Source organism: Prunus mume, linkage group LG2 (genome assembly GCF_029339155.1).
Source record: "Prunus mume cultivar Tortuosa linkage group LG2, ASM2933915v1, whole genome shotgun sequence".
NCBI lineage: Eukaryota > Viridiplantae > Streptophyta > Magnoliopsida > Rosales > Rosaceae > Prunus > Prunus mume.
Genome location: NC_142699.1, coordinates 432,647 through 451,354, shown reverse-complemented (window position 1 = coordinate 451,354; position 18,708 = coordinate 432,647). Strand labels below are relative to the sequence as shown.

Genomic DNA, 18,708 nt, shown 5'->3' with positions numbered 1-18,708 from the left:
GTCAAGGACTCAAACATCTTCAAATTTCCAATGAAATGATTGTTGGGATTATAAGTTTGCAAGGCTGACTCTGTGATCATTTTCATTAGTTATTATAATTTATACCCGAAAACAATTGGAACTGGACAAGATCCGAACTGAATGGGCAGCATCCTAGAGTGGATTTGACTTACTGATATTTGAACTCCTATCATTCCCCCTTCGTTTGACGTGTTTTCCAGTAGTGTTTTTGCTTGCATATAGACAAGTATGAATTTTCACTTCAATGGATGTGCGGTTAATCTATCTTCTACTTTCACTTAAATGTATGTACGGCGGCTAATCTATCTTCTACTTTCAACCTCGACAAAATTTCAAAGTTAGCCTCCATTTCTTACTTCAACATACCTTAAATCTAGTTAGTTATCTAATGCGAGGCGCCATATATGAACTAACAAAGCAATAAGCAAAGCAGCCCATGACATAGCAAGGACTTAAAAAAACACTACTCAGAATAGAAGAATGGAAGCAATCAGCAGATAGATCTAAGCGAAATTGAAATCTATCATTTAAATAACAGCAAAATAGACTGACTCATAGTCATAGACTACAGTAAAGTCTAGAGTCGTCATAGTCATAGTCACACAGTGAGAGAAGCTCCATTGTCGGCTGGTGTGAGATTCAAGATCATGGTAGCAGCCTTGACAGCCCATGCATCAGGTTTCGGGTAATTTTTCATGCTGGAGTCTCCAAAACACGACTCAAGCATGTCGGTGTGTATGACACCGGGGTTGAGTGCAAGAATTGCCATTTCACTAGGCAACTCCCTAGCAACTGATCGGGTCAAGCCCTCCACGGCCCATTTGGATGCACAGTAAGGGGCCACGTGTGCCGCCCCCGATCGGCCCCATCCTGAAGACATGTTGACTATGATTCCCGCCGGGTTCTTCCCATCATTCCGCGACAGCATCAGCGGAATGAAGTGGCGCAACACATTAGCGATTCCCTTGACATTGGTGTCAATGACGCTGTCAAACTCTTCCACCGGCACCTCCCAAAGCTTCTTGTTGTCGTTGATGATGCCCGCATTGTTCACTATTATATCTGGAATGCCCCTCTTTTCCTTCACAACTCGTGCCAGCTCAGCAATGCTGGTATTCGACCTCTGCCAATAAATAAATATAAAGCACACACAAAAAACAAAAAAACGAAAAACAAATCAAACCAAATTGCTGGAATCTAAAACAAAAAATGAGTCAAAATAATCTTCCAAGTTTGTTAGAAAAACTATGAAATGAATGAGCAGGAGGGATGAAACATTTTTTAGCACCAATAGTTATGACACCTTCAGATCATAGATTCAGGTCCAACCAGGAATCTCACTTGACACCAGTTTTATATCATTTCTTTTAAGTTTGCAACTAGTCAGTTCTTTTATATGATTTCAGACATGTACAAAATCTCAGTTCTACATTTCATACTAAGACATTAATCCCTAAATCAATGCACTAAATCTCCCAAAGCACAAGCATATAATTGCCTTCACACATCTTCAAACACAATACAATACATTGCCTAATAGTATTTATCACTTAAAAAAAACCTATCCACAGATTCCATTGAGTCTTCATGTTAATACATTACAGGGTAGTGTCCACTAACATGTGATGGCATGGAACTTAAAAAGAGTCCATAGTAAGAAAACAATCACAAAAAGCAAGAGGGAAGAGAACGGAAGCATTAATTGATCAAATATAGAGAAACGTGTGTTGTACAAGTATTTTTTGGTAAATGATTTAAACCATCAACTAACTCAAAGATTATAATAACCAAGAAAGGCATTAGGTACAGGTTATAAACAGAGCATCAAGGAATAAGTTCTTCAAGCAATTCACGTACATGTGGACTAATCTTTAACAGCTTAAGTTTCAAGATACATACAAGAGGGTTCCAATTTATTCGATCAAAAGAAGTTTTTTCGCAGCCCCTATTTCTTATTCATTTATTTGTTTCTTTTCTTGTGGAGGGCATCTTTTCTCTTATTTATCAAGTGCAAGTTTTTAGCATTATATCATAATGTTCATGCACATTTTCTTGCTTCCAAGCAGCACCCCATTATGTACTACTTAGACCATTGTTGTTACCATGAAACAATCTAACAGGAAAGACATCTTCTAGTAGAAGAATTTGTCTAAGACTTTTCAGTTTCTTTCTCATTTTTCTGAATAAATTAAATATAAAAATGGAACATCTGAAATCATCATGTTTTAAAGGGACAACCTTTTTGCGCTCTTGACCAATACTTCTCCTTTTACTTTGCTTCATGTCTATCAAGAATTCATCAAAACTGTATCACAAATAAAGAAACGCATTTTCTAGATAAACTATTCAGCAGCACATTTTGCACACTAGAACAACCAAACTACGCCTAAGACAGAAATGAAAAAAGAAGAAAAATAATGACTAATAAATTGCTCAAAATTCAAATTTCAATTTAATTAATCAAATTATTACTTACGACGTCGGTGTTGAGGAAGAGGTGTTTGTCGGAGGAGAGCTCGGATTGGAGGGCGTTGAGCTTATCCTGGGCACGGGAGCAGCCGATTACGGTGTGGCCCCTCTTGGCCATCTCTACCGCCAGCGCTCGCCCCAACCCTTTGCTCACTCCCGTTATCACTACAATCCGAGACGCCGCGATGCCGGCTCCTCCTCCCTTGCTCACCACGTTCATCTCTCTCAGCCTCTCTCTATCTCTCTCTCGGATTCTGATTCCTAACGACGTCTCGTCGGGAACCTAATGCCCCTCTCTTTCCCTCTCTTGGGCGCTTTCCGCTCTTCTTCAAAGTACGAAGTGGTTTGGAACTTGGACAGTTGGAGATAAAGCTATCTTCATAATAGTAATCTAAATATAAAAATAGGGAAATTTTCAATTTTTGTGTTTATAGTTTCTCGGATTTTTCACTTTTGTTCGTGTGACTTCAATTACAGCAGAAGTCCCGGAATGGGCGAGTTGAATTAATTGATAAACATGGACTGTGTAATTGACAAGCAATTGCATTTTAAGTACAATCTTATAACCTACAAGTTTAAAAATTCTGTTTACGACGTTATAGTATTATTATAACAAAAAATTGTAACAGCGGTCCTCACTCTTGTAAACTTTTGTGTTTACTAGAATAAGGACCAATTTTACATCCCTAAGGTCCACCATTACCAATTCCTTGTAATATGGAACCATATCATTGTAAAAGGCTTATTTACAACATTATGGATTTGGTGAACCCTAACGTTGTAATCCATGAACAAAACCTTGTAAATTGTTACAAAAAACTTGTAAGTTACGAGTTTAGGGATTCTATATATATTTAGGACGTTAAGGTACCATCGGCCCTTAATCTTGTAAACTATTGTTTACTAAAATAAGGACCCATTTTACATCCCTAAGGTCCACCATTACCAATTCCTTATAATATGGATCCATATCTTTGTAAAAGGCTTATTTATTTACAACATTATGGATTCGGTGAACCCTAACGTTGTAATCCAGGAGCAAAACCTTGTAAATTGTTACCAAAAACTTGAAAGTTACGAGTTTAGAGATTCTCTTTATGATGTTAAGGTACTCTCATATCCCAAAATTGTAAAATCGTCCCTTAATCTTGTAAACCCTCATTTATTATAGTAAGGACCCCAATTTGCATCATCATGGTCCGAACTTACCTATTCTTTGTAATTTGGATTCATATCCTCGTAAAATAAGAATTTACAACGTTAAGGATTATGAGAACCCTAACGTTGTAATCATGGTACAAAAACCTATAAATCACCACCTAAATCATGTAACTTACATGTTTATGGATCCATTTTACAACATTTTGGTACCCTCATATCCCAAAATTGTAAGATTGGTCATTAATCTTGTAAACTCTTATTTTACTAGAATAAGGACTCAATTTACATATTTATGGTTCGAACTTACCTATTCTTTATAATTTGAATCCATATCCTTATAAAATAAGGATTTACAACATTAAGGATTATGAGAAACCTAATGTTGTAATCATTGTGCAAAACCTGTAAATCACTACTCAAATTGTGTAACCTACATGTTTATGGATCCTCTTTACAACGTTATGGTACCTTTGTATCCTAATATTGTAAAATCGGCCCTTAATCTTGTAAACCCACAGTTTACTAGAATAAGGACCTCATTTATATCCTCATGGTCCGCACTTACCAATTTCTTGTAATGTGGATCTATATCCTTGTAAAATAAGGATTTACAACATTAAGGATTATAAGAACCCTAACGTTGTAATCGTGGTGTAAAAACTTGTAAATCACTACCCAAATCATGTAACTTACATGTTTTTGGATCCTCCTTACAAGGTTATGATACCTTCGTATCCCAAAATTGTAAAATCAGCCCTTAGTCTTTTAAACCCTCATTTTACTAGAATAAGGACCCAATTTACATCTTCATGGTCTGGAGTTACAAATTCCTTGTAATGTGGATCCATATCCTTATAAATGGATACTTACAACATTATGGATTAGGTGAACCCTAATGTTGTAATCCTAGTTCAAAAACTTGTAAATCGTTACCCAAATCTTGTAATTTATAAGTTTTAAGATCCTCTTACAATGTTATGGTACTCTCATATCCAAACTACTGTAATATTGGTCCTTAGTCTTGTAAACCATCGTGTTTACTAGAAGAAGGACGCCATTTTATATCCTTAAGGTCTACATTTACCAATTCCTTGTAATGTTGATCTATGTCCTTATAAAATGGGGATTTATATGGGAAGCTAGGGGATTGGTAACTTTCTTCTCTTTCATTACGCCATTTAGTCTTTTATTATGTTACAATACATATATAAAAAAATTAGTATTTTAGTTGAAATTATACATATTATATGTAAATACTATATTTATGAGTGGATATTCTTATTAAACAATTTTTTTTAAAGATGGGAAAAGGGAAACCTATATAACAAAGATATGAACCAAAAATCAGAGGAGGATCATAAGAGAAATTTTTGTGGGAACATGAATATGAGGATGACAATATATTAAATTATTTGTTTGGGCATAGAAATAAGTTTGTAAAAGCATATTTTCTTGAATATGCTATGAGTCATATTCAAGAAATAATATATAATTTTAGTTTTAAGACATTTCTCTCAAATTATTTTAGAATTAGCTTGAATTCTAAAATTTCGTACATGAGAAGCAAATGAGATGGTAACTCTTGAGTATTTTAGTTGAAATTGTATATATTATATGTAAATATAATATTTATATATTAGATATTGATTATAAAGTGCATATATATTATTTAATTATTATATTCTTATATATTCTTATTTAACAGTTTTTTTTTTTATCAGAACATGAACTAATTATATTACAAAGATATGAACCAAAAAACAGAGAAGGATCGTAAGGAAAATTTTTGTTGGATGATGCTATAAGTCATCTTTTGTTATAAGACATTTGTTTAAAGTTATTTTTAGAATAAGCACGAATACATATATATTTTTATATATTAATATGTCATCTTGAGAAGTAATTATAGTGCGGCTTCAGAGTATGTCATATAATATTTATTATAATATAAGTGGATATTTATTGATATTATGTCTTAAAAGTTGAATATCTTATCATTGATTGATATTAAACACGTAAACGAGTTATACTATGTAGTCGTATTTTAGTTCCTTATAGTAATTTATTCACATTTAATAAATAACAAAACAAAAAGAATAGTTTAGATGTTCAAAAATTGTATTTGGTTACAAGTAAAAAAAAAATAAAAAATTCAGTTTGGCCAATTGGATTTATATAAAGTTACCCAAGTTTTATTGATTTTGGTTACAAGTTATATAAAGCAACCCCTAACTCATATATCATGAAAAAATCTGCAAATGTTGTGAAATAATTGAAATAATTGTAACAACATTATAGTCCACCCTAATCCATAACATTGTAATACCCTAATTTACAAAGAAAATGATACATAGTACCAAGGTAAGAATGGACTTTGGACGAGTAAAATTATGTCATTATTCTTGTAAACACAACTGAAAATCTTGTAATCTATGAGAAAACTTGTAAACTTTTTCTTGATTTTAATCCTAACAATGTAATATAATTAAACCACAACTAGCCATCATAATTCATATAAATAAAAACAGCAACTCAAAATGAACTTGAGTAAAGCTACAATGAGGTGACATATTGAAATCATAAGGGAAAAAAAAAGTCAAACAGTTCTCATACAAAAAGAGTCTAAAACGGTAACTTTAGATTTATAAAAGTAAACAAATACCATTGCAAAATTTATAAGCATGTCATCGTGAGTCAAAAAGAATAAACTCAATTGAAAAATAATTAGTTTATGACTTATTTTAACATTTTATAATTAGTTTATATCACATACTTCATAGGGTGATCTACCATGTGAAGTGCATGAGTTTGATTTTTTGGTGTTTGGGAATTTGTGACATAAGGCAGCTGCGATTGGAGCTAAAGCGGTGCAATTGAGTCTGAAAAGCTCCCAACCCTAGACCTCCTCTCTTCTAGCGCCACCACGGGGAAGTGGTCACCGACCCTTCTCCCTTCCCCTTCTTGCCTCATTGTTCCTCATTTCCTCCCTTCCCCCCCTTCTCCTCCCTCTTTTTGGTTCTTTTTTCTGGCTTCTTCTCCATCTTCTCCCCCTTTCCTTCTTCTCTGGTTCCCTCTCCCCTTCTCTCTTTCGTCCCCCCTCCTCTCCTTCCTTTTATATTCTCTTTTCCAGATCTCTACCTCCATTTTTTTCTATTTTTTTGCTTTTGCTTTTTGTTATTTTCCTCTCATCTCCTTCTTTTTTATTTCTTTTCTGATTTTCTCCTTCACCCCCTTTTTCCCTACCTTCTCCTCCCTCTTCCATTCCCCCTCCCCTTAAAATTTTTCCTCCACGGGTTGCTGCTCTGTTTTTGCAAAGCCAGTTCCTTTTCTTTCTTCTTTTTTTGTTTCCTTTTTCCTTTCATTTAAGTTTAATTTGTTTCATCTTTTAGGGCGTGAAGGCTTCGGTTTTATTTTTCTGGTGCTCTTTACAGGTTTCTGCAATGCATTTTCTCTCCTCATTGTTGGAGGTTGTGTCACATCGGTTGGTCTTAACCACTATCATCGGCTCCTTGACTCCATGGATGTTTCTTCCGTTGTCTATTCTCGGTGGAACTGTTGGAGTTTGGGATGTCCTTAAAGTGCAAATCACACTTATTGCTTGGATTATGGTAGTGTTACTCCTACTAGGTGTAGCTTTGGTGGCTTGCACACCACCATTTTTTGTTGGTTACTAGTTTCTCCTTGGTGGTTGTCGACTTGCTATGGTGGTGCGGCTTGTGACTGTAGGATTGTGCGGCATATATTTGTTAATGGTGTTAGGGTTTCCTAATGTTGTGTTGTGCTTTGTGGGCTTTTTGCCTTTTGTGGGTTTTTTGCCATTATGTGGGCTCTTGGCCTCTACGTGAGCTTAATGCCTTTATGTATGCTTTATGCATTTTGTTAGTTTTATTTGTAGTGGGTTATATGTCTATTTGTATTGCATTTTATGTGAACTCAATTATTTGAGTTCATTTTGATGTAATATAAGGAAATACAGGGCCAGGGATATATAAGGAACTCAATTATGCATTGATGAATCTGCTCACTCTAATTCTAGTGCATTTATATAGGAGGAGGACAGGGCCAGGGGTATATAAGGAAATACAAACAAGTGTTTGTGTTCAAGTGTGAATGCTTCCGAATCTTTACAATTCTTATCCATTTTGAATGCGAATGAAAGCTTTGTTTGTATAAGTGCATTTTCATTAATTTTGACTTAGCTTTTTTTCCCAAGCACCACAAGGATAGGTTGATGATTGTCGGCAGGGAAAACCATTTAGATCTAAACAACGATAGTAAAGAAAACAGATGACAAATGATGTTTTGCTATAAAAATAGAGTGGTGATTTCCCCACTTTTTTTTCTCATATTTTATCCACTTACACTCCTTTTTATAACTAAAAAGGAGTGTAAGTGGATAAAATAGAAGTGAGGAAATCATTGCCCTAAAAATAAGGCTTTTGATCTTTCTAGTTTGACACTTGAACCACTATTGACACTGTAATTTCAATTCCGACAATTTTACTATTGTAGTTTCATATTTGTACCGATTTAAGGACAAGTTAATTCTAATAAAAAAATAAAGAGGTTAGAAGGTTGGCCACGTTTTTTTCACGTGCTGGAGATAATTAGCATGAATTGAAACTGCTAGTTTAATCAGTTTGGAGGAGGCGATTGCTCCAGCAGAAGAATCACGACTTTTTCAGTGTGAGAAATAGGCAGAGACAGAAGCAACACCTTACTCAAAATACCTATATAATTCATGAATCTATTTGTTATATACATTTAATACTATTGTGAAATTCTTTCTTTTTTCAAAACACATTTGCTTATATTTCATCAAGTTTCAACGGATCAAGTTCAAGGAATATTCAGACCAATATTAAAAATAAAATAAAATAAAGTTAAAAGAATTATTAATGATTATGAAAATAACAAAATGTTGCTGCCCAGGATCGAACTGGGGACCTTTAGTGTGTAAGACTAACGTGATAACCACTACACCACAGCAACAATGGATAAGCAATAATGCTAATACATTGTATATGTAATATTTGAAAGTAGATTGATTCAACAAGATAAATATATATATTTTTTAAAATCCTTGGGATATATCCATTAAATATTATTCGTTACTTCTGTAGATTTCCAAATCTGACCAAAATTAGTAAAAAATAAATAATTAAAATACACCCTGAACCATGTTATTTCTCCAAGAGTCTTGGACCAAGACTCACACAATAAGCACCATGACGCAAGCCTGAAAATTAAAAAAACAAAAATTGGGCCTTTGAAAGTTTCGTAACAAACCAAAACGGACCAAAAATTCATTATACCAACCCAAATCCATACGTACTCAAGTATTCATCGAGAATTCTATAGTGAGGGCTTTATATATGATTCTTAATTGTTGGATTAAATTAGTTAGCCGTTAGATCAAATTGATTATCCTAATCTAATAATTAAGAGATAAAACTTCACCAAAGGGCTATATACAAATCCCTCCCTATAGAATGACTCCCCCAAGCATTGATTAACGCTAGAGACTTTGGGCTATCGATAGTTGAGTACGGTTAACGAGCTGGGTTATTTCCCGACCCAAACAATCCTTGCCCAAACCTACACACAAGTTTATGATTGCAACAGTATAGTGCATTATGTGAGCTACTAGTACAAAAAGGTAGTTCAAAAGAGTAAACGGTGTCGTTCGTCTTTCACGTGGGAATTAAACGGCGCGATTTCCTTGCTATCGTAACTTTCTGGCGCATTTTATTTCCCGGAAAATTCACGTCTGAAACGAAGCGCTCGATGATGGACCTGGCAGACCCAGTAGCCAAAGAAGGTGGAGAAGCAGATGTTGAGCCTAAAATGGAACGTTTAGCGGAAGAGAAAGGGACGAATAGGAAGGAGAAGAGGAAGGCAATGAAGAAGATGAAGAGGAAGCAGACGAGGAAGGAGATGGCGCTGAAAGAGCGAGAGGAAGAAGAGGCAATACTCAATGACCCTCAAGAACTTATGAAAATTAAGCTGATGGAGCAAGAGGAGGCCGAGAGGTCAGAGAGAGAGAGGAAGCTGTTCGAGGAGCGAGAGAGAGCGTGGATCGAAGCCATGGAGATTAAGAGGAAGAAACAAATTGAAGAAGAAGAAGAAGAAGAGGAACGGAGAATGAAGGCTCTAGAAGAAGAAGAATTGTCTCGGAAACAACAGGTTGTTTTGTTTATCCCTCTTTATTTTTTGGACTGCAATTTTTATCTCTCTGTGTCTTATGTGGTATCATCAGCATACGTTTATATTTGGATTTGGGGTCTGTTTGGTTACTGAGAAAGTTGGAAAGGATGGCATGTGGAGGGGCGGACCCACATAGTGACAAATGGGGTCCCCTGACCCCATGGACGCCGGAAAACTCCCTGAGAAGCTCCGTTAATGAACCCTTGAGAGGTTGGTGGGCTACCCTCAGGTGCCCACCAAATGCTCGACAAAATGCCCCAACCAGTTGCTGCTGTCTGTGCGCTGCTTTAAGCCCAGCTGCGCGCGCTGGCTTCCTTTTCGTTTTTTAAAAGCCTGGCGTGCCGCTTTGTTTATCATTAGAATCAAAGTGGACATGGCCGTGTACATGCTGTTTTGACTTGCATTTTAGTCTATGAAGGCTATATTGGTTGCTAAGTTGAATTGACAACCCAACCAAGTAGTCACTTTTGTCAATTTGATTGGCTGCATTTGTTATATCAACAAGAAATAAATTGTAGTGGCTCCCTTGATCATCATGATTTTCCATGTCAGTAAACTTGTGTGTTTCCCAAACTAGGTTCAAAATTATAAGTTAATGGATACAAAAATAGGAACTATTCATGAGCCAATTAAAGTCCTAGAACACATGAATATGTGTACTGAAAGGGGGTTTGTGTTTTACCATAAATTATGAATGAAAGTGTTACCATTTTTATTTTTGGTGTTATTTTCGTCTAAAAAAAATATAGGAACTTTTACACGTTGACCCTACGGAGTAAAATCCTGGATCCACCACATGATGTGGTTATTAGAGTTCACCATTGTACTTCTTCCGATTTTGACTCGTCTTATGTATTTTCAGTTTATTTAGTTTATTGTCTGTATGGTTCCTCAGAATGTGACTGAAATATGATGGTTAGGGGGAAATATTGCTCAGGAAGAGTAGGATTTCCGAATATAATTATATTCATGAATTTGGTTACGGGATATGCGGTTAGCGAGTAAGTGTTGTAAAGTGAGAGCTCACATGGACATTTGTTATGGATTCTAAATAATGCTATGATGACTGGTGTGGATTGTGCATTCTATTCTTTTATGTGTTCAGTTTTTTTTTTTTGGGGTTAATTTACTAATGCAAATTGCATCATTGATAAATCCGTTTTGTGGAGTGGTGGTCCTTGTATATGGGATGCAAGATGTTTCTGCTATCAGTTGACATAATAGGTGCATGCCCGTGGTAGTAGGCATGGTCTTTCATTTGGAGATGAAAATATTTTGTTTCTGGAATGGATGTTGCTAATGTTTGGTCAGCACTTCTTTTATATTTGACAGGGAAGATATAAGCATTATGTGCTAGAAGAAGCAAGAAATATTGTTTAAAATGCTATTTAGAGGGTAGATCAACTTCTTCTTAGCATTATGGTTCATAATTTCTTTTGGTTTGGCAATAGTTCGAGAGGAAATATCTTTATTGTCTTAGAAATGTTTTTTTCATTATTACTTGCAATATGCATGGCAGGTTGAAAATGAAAATGACGGTAATGAGGTTGATGATTGGGACTATATAGAAGAAGGGCCTGCTGAAATCATCTGGCAAGGAAATGAGATAATTGTCAAGAAGAAAAGGATCAAGGTTCCAAAGAGGAACACAGAGCAGCAAAGTAGAAAGGAGGTGCGTAACATGAATCTGGAACTTTGGTTAGATACATATTTTCCTATAGGTCATCTTACAGTGTGCTCGCTTTTTTGGTTTTACCAAAAAGTTTAAATTGTAGAATTTGTCATTTGTTTGACAGGATTGTGATAGGCCCACGTCAAATCCTCTCCCTCCGCAATCTGAAGCATTTTCTGATTATAAAAATTCATCAATGTCAGCACAACAGCTGATTGAGAATGTTGCTCAACAAGTACCCCATTTTGGAACTGAACAGGTATGCCTCTCTCTCTCTCTCTCTCTCTCTCTCTCATTATTATCCATTTCTCTGTTGATAACTCTTCATATCTCTGCCAATAATTCTTTTACTTCATGATTTGACCTAGTTATTTTGTTCATCAGTGAAGATCATAGTCCATAATCCCTAAGTTATGTACATTTATATATGACAGGATAAAGCTCATTGTCCTTTTCATTTGAAAACTGGGGCTTGTCGGTTTGGTCAGCGTTGTAGCAGAGTCCATTTCTATCCTGATAAATCATCCACACTGCTTATCAAGAACATGTACAATGGTCCCGGACTTGCTTGGGAACAGGATGAGGTGCTGGAGGTCGGTTAATGCTGCCATGCCTTCATGTGATTCTTGTATCCTAACTCTAAGTTTAGGTTTTCGTATCTTTCACTGAATCTGTGAAACCTTTGTTTTATGGCGTATCATTGCATATGAAAGAAAGCAGTTCATAGAGTTCCCGTAAAAGGAAAAGTTCGCTCATTAAAAAATATAATTATTTTCTAATCCTACCCTGTTGAGTAGGCATATCTGACATTGAACTGTTATCTAATCCTACTCTCTTCACAGGCTATTCTATCTTATTTGTTTCTTCTTTGAGTTGTTATCAGTTTGAAGGTTTTTCATTTGATTGCATACCATGTGTCTTAGTTCAGGAATGTGGTTGAGTTAATTTGTTCTTCTTTTCATTTATGAAATGGCACTCTTCTTCTTTGACATGATTTATCAGAGATTCATTTGCAATATTCACTTTGGTGGGGATTCACGGTTTCGGCCTTGGTTGTATTGGAATTAAAGATACCCCAATAGCGTATCCTTCGTGCTGGCAATAGAATTTTGTTCCCATATAACGTGTTCATTGGTTACTTAATCTTATTATCATTTATGTCATAAGTTTTTCTTCCCCATTTGTTTATCTTTTACACTTATATTTAATATACCATCTTTTACACTTACTTTTGGTGTTCTACTTTGCAAGGAATTTTAAAGTTTTATCAATTAAAAGAAAGAGGAGTTGCACGATGTATTTTTGAAGAGATGATTTAGTTGTCACTTGTCCTCGGGATGTTTCTGTTATTTTATGCCATTAAGAGATATTCTGGTTCAGTCTTCATAGTTGTGGTTTGTTTCTGTTTGAAGTTTTCATTGTTTCATAAGTGCATGGGTTTACTGTAGTAGTAGTACAAGTTTTGTTCCTTAACAACTTATAGTTTTTTGGGCAATATATCTGGTCCTGGGAGTTATTGATGCTGTGTGACATCACTTCTTACATCCCACAGTTTGAGATTGTTGGTGGCAAATTTTAGAAGTATGTGAATGCAATTAGCTCTTCCTTTACTCTAAAAATGTCAAAGGAAAAGGAAATGGAAATATGAAAAGAACTGTCTTAAAAGATATGCGGAATCTATTATGAAGACTGGATCGCTTTTCTTTCCCATAACCAGAATGTGAAGTTTGTAAATAATTCAGTGAGATGTTATTTCATGTGCTGGTTCATTATGAAGCATTAATTGAACTGGAATCAGTATCTTGGATATAAATTTCTAAATTTTTAGTGTGGTGCAACTGGAAATCATATATGATAAGCTTGTTTGGTGCAACTGGATATAAATTTCTAAATTTATAGTTTGTGCAACTATGATTATATTCTTACAGATTCTCTATTTATAACTCTGCTCTAAGACTCTAATATATCAGGTACATCTTTGAGTGTCACTGTGTTTAATTTCATGTAACTTTAAGTCTCTTTGGGTATTTTCCTCCCGTGTTCTTGGTCTTTGTAGTGGATAAATAAAATGTAATATGCATAAACTTTCCAGTTACTCAGCTTAACTACCAATATGACAAGGGGAGATGATTTATACAATCTCTTCTTTCAGTTTCTCGCATTGTTGCATCACAATGCCCTACATTGGTGTTTAATATGTTTAGTCTATTCTGAGCACATGAAAGTAGTTACTTGTAGGTTCTTCTAAATTTTATTTGGTTTCCATGCTCTGGATGTAACTGAGCCTCCTAAATTAATCCTCGTGTTGGTGTGGCTTAAAAATCTGAATTTTGTTGATTGGTCTAGAATTGTCTGAAAGTTATAGGTTTTTGCGTCATTTTCAATAGCACTCCGGGGCTCATTTTAAGCCTGGAGTTGACAATTCTGAGTTTAGTGCATTAGATGAAGACTTTCAATGTGGTGAAACTTGTGTTAAGAAGTGCATGCTTTTCTTAAAGTCCAAGGTGGGAGGAACTGTGGTTGTTATCAGTTTGGTATTAATTGGTATATACATATTGGTTTTGGTTAATGTCGTGGTAACCCACTATTAGCTCTAGAGTATTTTGCGTGTTGTTTTTCTTAGTTGACATATGTTTGAAGGTCTTTTGGTGGAGGATGCATGGCTCACCTGTTGTGTATCTTGACAAAATTTAATATTGGGACTGGCCATTTGTCTCTTTTAATTTTAGTATAAGTTGATGAGTATAATTTTTCTGGTTTAATATTTTTCCCTCTTTTCAGCATACTGATGAGGAGGTAGAGCGCTGTTATGAAGAATTTTATGAGGATGTGCATACAGAGTTCTTGAAGTTTGGTGAAATTATAAATTTCAAGGTTTCTGACAGCTTCCTTGTGATTACCAGAATACTTATTGTTTTTTAGTTGTTTATAAGAAACATAATTTACAGGGGACAAGTTGTGTCCACTGGTCTAGCTACATTTGATTGGTAACATGTCAACCTAAAACTGTCCCTACCCTTTTCCAACTCGTATGCATAGCGATTGTTCTTTATGTAATTACCCTGTGGAGCCCTTTTAAAAATTCTCTCTCCCCCCAACCCCTCCTTCCCAATACATTTGGACATTACCTTCCTATTCAGGCCATCCAATTTCTCTGTTGGTAATCTTACAGTGACATGTGAATATCTGTGTCAGGTGTGCAGAAATGGTGCATTCCACTTGAGGGGAAACGTGTACATACACTATAAATCACTGGATTCAGCTGTGCTTGCACATCAATCTATCAATGGTCGCTACTTTGCTGGGAAGCAGGTGTTTCATTTCCTTTGTGTTTGAATGAGTGCTTATGGCAGTGTGCTTATTTGAAGTTTAATGTAATTGAGTTGATATTTACATAGTTGTCTGCTTGCTTCTAATTATAGCTGGCTACCAGTTTAACTAACTTATTTCCCAGCCTTGCTATATGTTTCTTTGTCTAAAACATGTCAGGATATCCCTTTTACTGTAATTCATCTTGGTTGTGCTGGATTTTTGTGTTTATTTAATTGGTTAATTAGTTTTAATAAAATCATAAGAAAAAAAGAGAGAAATTCAATTTGGCAATAGTAATTTTATGTTGTTGTTGAATTACCTGTAAGGCATATCATGTACCTACTCAGTAATAACGGGTTTGATTTACTTTTGTTCTTGCTGAGAATATGAGATATCTGCTATAGTTAAGATGCATAATCACAACTCAAGTCAAAAACTGTACAGATGAGTAGATCCTATTATGTATTGATGGATGGATCCCCTTTTCACAGATATTTTTTTCTATATATTCTATGATTTTTTGAATCCCATTGCAAAAATTGCATTGCTAGGTGTGCTGGTACATATTTGATATGGCTTGTCATTTCAAATGAATATATATAATTTCTCGTTGTTTCATACTTTACACATTGCTATTGAATGAAGGGATAAATTGAATTTGAATTTGGCATTTCTATGAAGTTGGACATGCACACACAACCACTGAAAAGTATGTTACTTTAAAGTAACTATGTTTAATTGAGGTGTATATTGTAAATTTAGGCTTTGAATAATATATGTACACTGAAGCCATCAGCTCTTTATTTCATTTTCAAATCTCTTTATTTATCTTTCACTTCCATAACATGTTAATTTCCTGACTTTGTTTACATTTTTCCGAACTTTCAGCTTTGGGGGTGGTTTTGTTGACCTAGTTATTGTTTTTAACAGATAAGTTGCGAATTTATCAATGTGACCAGATGGAAGGTTGCCATATGTGGGGAATATATGAAGTCGAGGTACAAGGTACAGTCCTTTCCCACTTTTCTATTTGAGTCGTACTCTCTGTTGGTGTTAAATTGGGTTGTACTTTTTACATTGATGAAATTAGACAGAATTTTGTTTTGGAGTAATAAAATAAGCTTTGGCTTTTATAAGTCAATTCTAACTTCGAAGTCTGACCATTCTCTTTTGTAATCTTTCTTGTTTCATCTTGCAGAATTGTTCCCATGGTACAGCTTGCAATTTTATCCACTGTTTCCGCAATCCTGGTGGAGACTATGAATGGGCTGATAGTGATAGACCGGCCCCAAAATATTGGGTGAGGAAAATGGTCGCTTTATTTGGTTATTCTGATGCAGACGAGAAACAGATGGTAGAGGAAAATTTTGGACAGCTGAGGAACTCTAGCAAGATGACAATGGCAGATTCTGAGAGGTATTCTTTTCATTTAGCAGCAGCTCAAATTTTTGGAAATATTAGGTAACAAACAAAACTTATTATGGTATTAGATTGGTAGATTTTGAGTTCAATCCCCAGAACTACAACCTCCCAATTTATATCGACAAAGGGCGAGAAAAGACAGACCAATCTGCATGTGACAGTTTTAAAATTTATCTTGTTTGATGCCCGGGTTTATATAGCGCATAAAAATATCATCAGTTATATTGCATGTCCCAACCATATGCAGTTTTGCATGTGAGGGAAGAACCAATTTTTTCAGAAAGCAGCAGATAATGGTAATGTGAAACTACAACTGCCCTCATTCAGGCTTAATGTGCTAAATTTTTCCCTGTGATTGAAGTGCCCATTTGTTAATTTGGATGAAGTTTGTATGATCTACAGGCTGAACTATTTTATATTTATATGAATTACTGTGAAGGGCATAATTTGATGTTAGGTGTTGGATTTAATGCTCCTTATTTTTATTGGTCAGGTGAACAATACAATAGATTTGTGAGAACTTCTTGGTCTTTGTCTTCCAACTTTTCTATATTGTTTGCATTGCAAAACAGTGCAGCAGTTGAGAAGAGAGTTTGTTCTCTATGTTGTGTTTTTCTTCTTTTCCTTGTAGATAGATTCTTATAGTTTCCAGATTCATGGCAGGTACGGGTTGCGAAGATCTAGATCTAGAGGGAGGGATTACTCGAGTTTCATTGGTTCTGGTAGAAGATATGACAGTGAAGATTATGTTTTAAAGGATGCAGAACGACAGAGGCATACAGGTGATGATAGACATCGAGGAAAAACTCTTGATGAGGATCGATGTGAAGAGAATAAGAACTTAAAAGACTATCATTGTAGGAAGAGCAGAAGGTCTGATACTGAATTTGATAGACAGTTGTTGGATAGGGAAGAGGACAGAGATAGACACCATGGTCACACAAGGAAAAGCTCAAGACAACGAAACAGGGACCACAAGAACAAAATCTATGAAACTGAATCTGACGGAGATTTGTCTGATAGGGCAAGGAACAGAGTAGCACAGCATGGTTACACCAGGGAAAGCTCAAGCCAACAGCGGAAAGGAGAATTCCTGGATGAATATGGAGATTGGCAGAACAAAAATCATGAAGTTGATAGGTATTGGTCAGATAGGGACAAAGACAGAGATGCATACCATGACAAGAGGAAAAGTTCAGGACACAAGAGGAAAGTGGGATCTCCAGATAATCATAATGAGAGCGAGAACAGAGCTCATGATATGGATGAAGAGTGGTCAGACAGCAAAAGCGAAGGTGGCAAGCACCACAGTAGGAGGAAAAGATTCGGACACATTAGCAAAGCTTCTGAATTCTTAAATCACAGGGGGAGAACCACCAGGTCTTGTAGTTATGAACTTAGTGATGATTTGTTGGAAAATGATGCAGAAAGAAACCTTAGTCATGCTAGGAAACGATCAAAACGCTTGGATGAAGTGTCAGATATTTCAGATGAGGATCGATTCCGACACAGAATTTGGAACATAGACATGATCGTCTGAGCCTAGAGATGAGAGAAGCAGGGGCTCTTGTTAAAAAATTGAAGTCAGATGGAACCCACGAGTCCAGCAATTTGGGTCAAGATGGTGAGAGATATAGATCACATGATTTTGATATAAGATACATATCTGATGTACACATGGACAAACAGGATCGCTGGGAACCTGAAGATGGTTCTGTTGAGATATTTCATAATTCTAAAACGAAAGCTGGAAGTTCAGAGAGTTATGAGTCTGGCAGGCCAGGTCCATATAATGTAAGAGGTGAATCAAGTGATTTTGATTCAGAAGATAAAGTTGGCCAGGAAGATCAATATGAATCTGACAAGGTAGCTCGTTCAAAACACCGGAAATCAAGGAGAAAGTCTAGACACGACGATCGAAAGCATGACAGTGAAAACAGATCACTGTGTAGCAGCCAATCAAGCCATAGGAATCATTCCAATAGATTGGAGGCCACAGATTCATCTGAAGATAACAACGAATCTGGAAGGAAACACAACCAGAAGCACCATGCAGATCATAGATCTCGTGATCACAAACGAGATCATAAAGGCAGGAGGTTAGCCACGTGATATTCATCTCTAAGAATGTTTAGAAGAAGGTTATGTCCGCAGAGAATGTGACTTGTTTAATTTAGCTGATTTAGGGATGTGAATGAAGGTTTTATTAGCAACAGGACATGATACAGAGCAGAGTGTCGGGTGCTCTGCTTGTGTACTTGTATTATTGAGTAGCTAACAGTTTTGAATTACGTGAAATCCATTACGCAGCCATCTACAATATGAAACTTTTACTTTCAAAAAACATTGAAAGAAGGGGGCTGCAAAACATTTTTGGCATCTTTAAGCTTGTAATCAACTAGCTAAATACTTCTCTTATGAATATTAAAAGGTGTCTCAAGTTC

At 35.7% G+C, this 18,708-nt stretch overlaps 2 protein-coding genes and 1 non-coding gene across 3 annotated transcripts; 1 reads left to right on the top strand and 2 right to left on the bottom strand.

Moving 5' to 3' along the window:
- Positions 1 to 525: 525 nt before the first annotated feature.
- On the bottom strand, positions 526 to 2,910 carry LOC103318959 (NAD(P)-binding Rossmann-fold superfamily protein). The gene is made up of 2 exons (XM_008220428.3): positions 2,498 to 2,910; positions 526 to 1,144 (listed from the first exon to the last, which is right to left on the bottom strand). The coding sequence occupies exons 1-2, from the start codon at positions 2,708 to 2,710 to the stop codon at positions 620 to 622; spliced, it is 738 nt and encodes a 245-aa protein (XP_008218650.1). The 5' UTR covers positions 2,711 to 2,910; the 3' UTR covers positions 526 to 619.
- A 5,660-nt stretch (positions 2,911 to 8,570) lies between these two features.
- TRNAV-UAC (transfer RNA valine (anticodon UAC)) lies at positions 8,571 to 8,643 on the bottom strand. Its single transcript has one exon. It is a non-coding gene; the product is annotated as a tRNA-Val (tRNA).
- A 695-nt stretch (positions 8,644 to 9,338) lies between these two features.
- LOC103318958 (Zinc finger C-x8-C-x5-C-x3-H type family protein) lies at positions 9,339 to 18,482 on the top strand. The gene is made up of 9 exons (XM_008220427.3): positions 9,339 to 9,837; positions 11,378 to 11,530; positions 11,655 to 11,789; positions 11,965 to 12,123; positions 14,312 to 14,404; positions 14,726 to 14,842; positions 15,773 to 15,847; positions 16,041 to 16,258; positions 16,928 to 18,482. Exons 1-9 carry the CDS (start codon positions 9,439 to 9,441, stop codon positions 17,802 to 17,804), a joined length of 2,226 nt encoding a protein of 741 aa, XP_008218649.2. The 5' UTR covers positions 9,339 to 9,438; the 3' UTR covers positions 17,805 to 18,482.
- Positions 18,483 to 18,708: the final 226 nt, after the last annotated feature.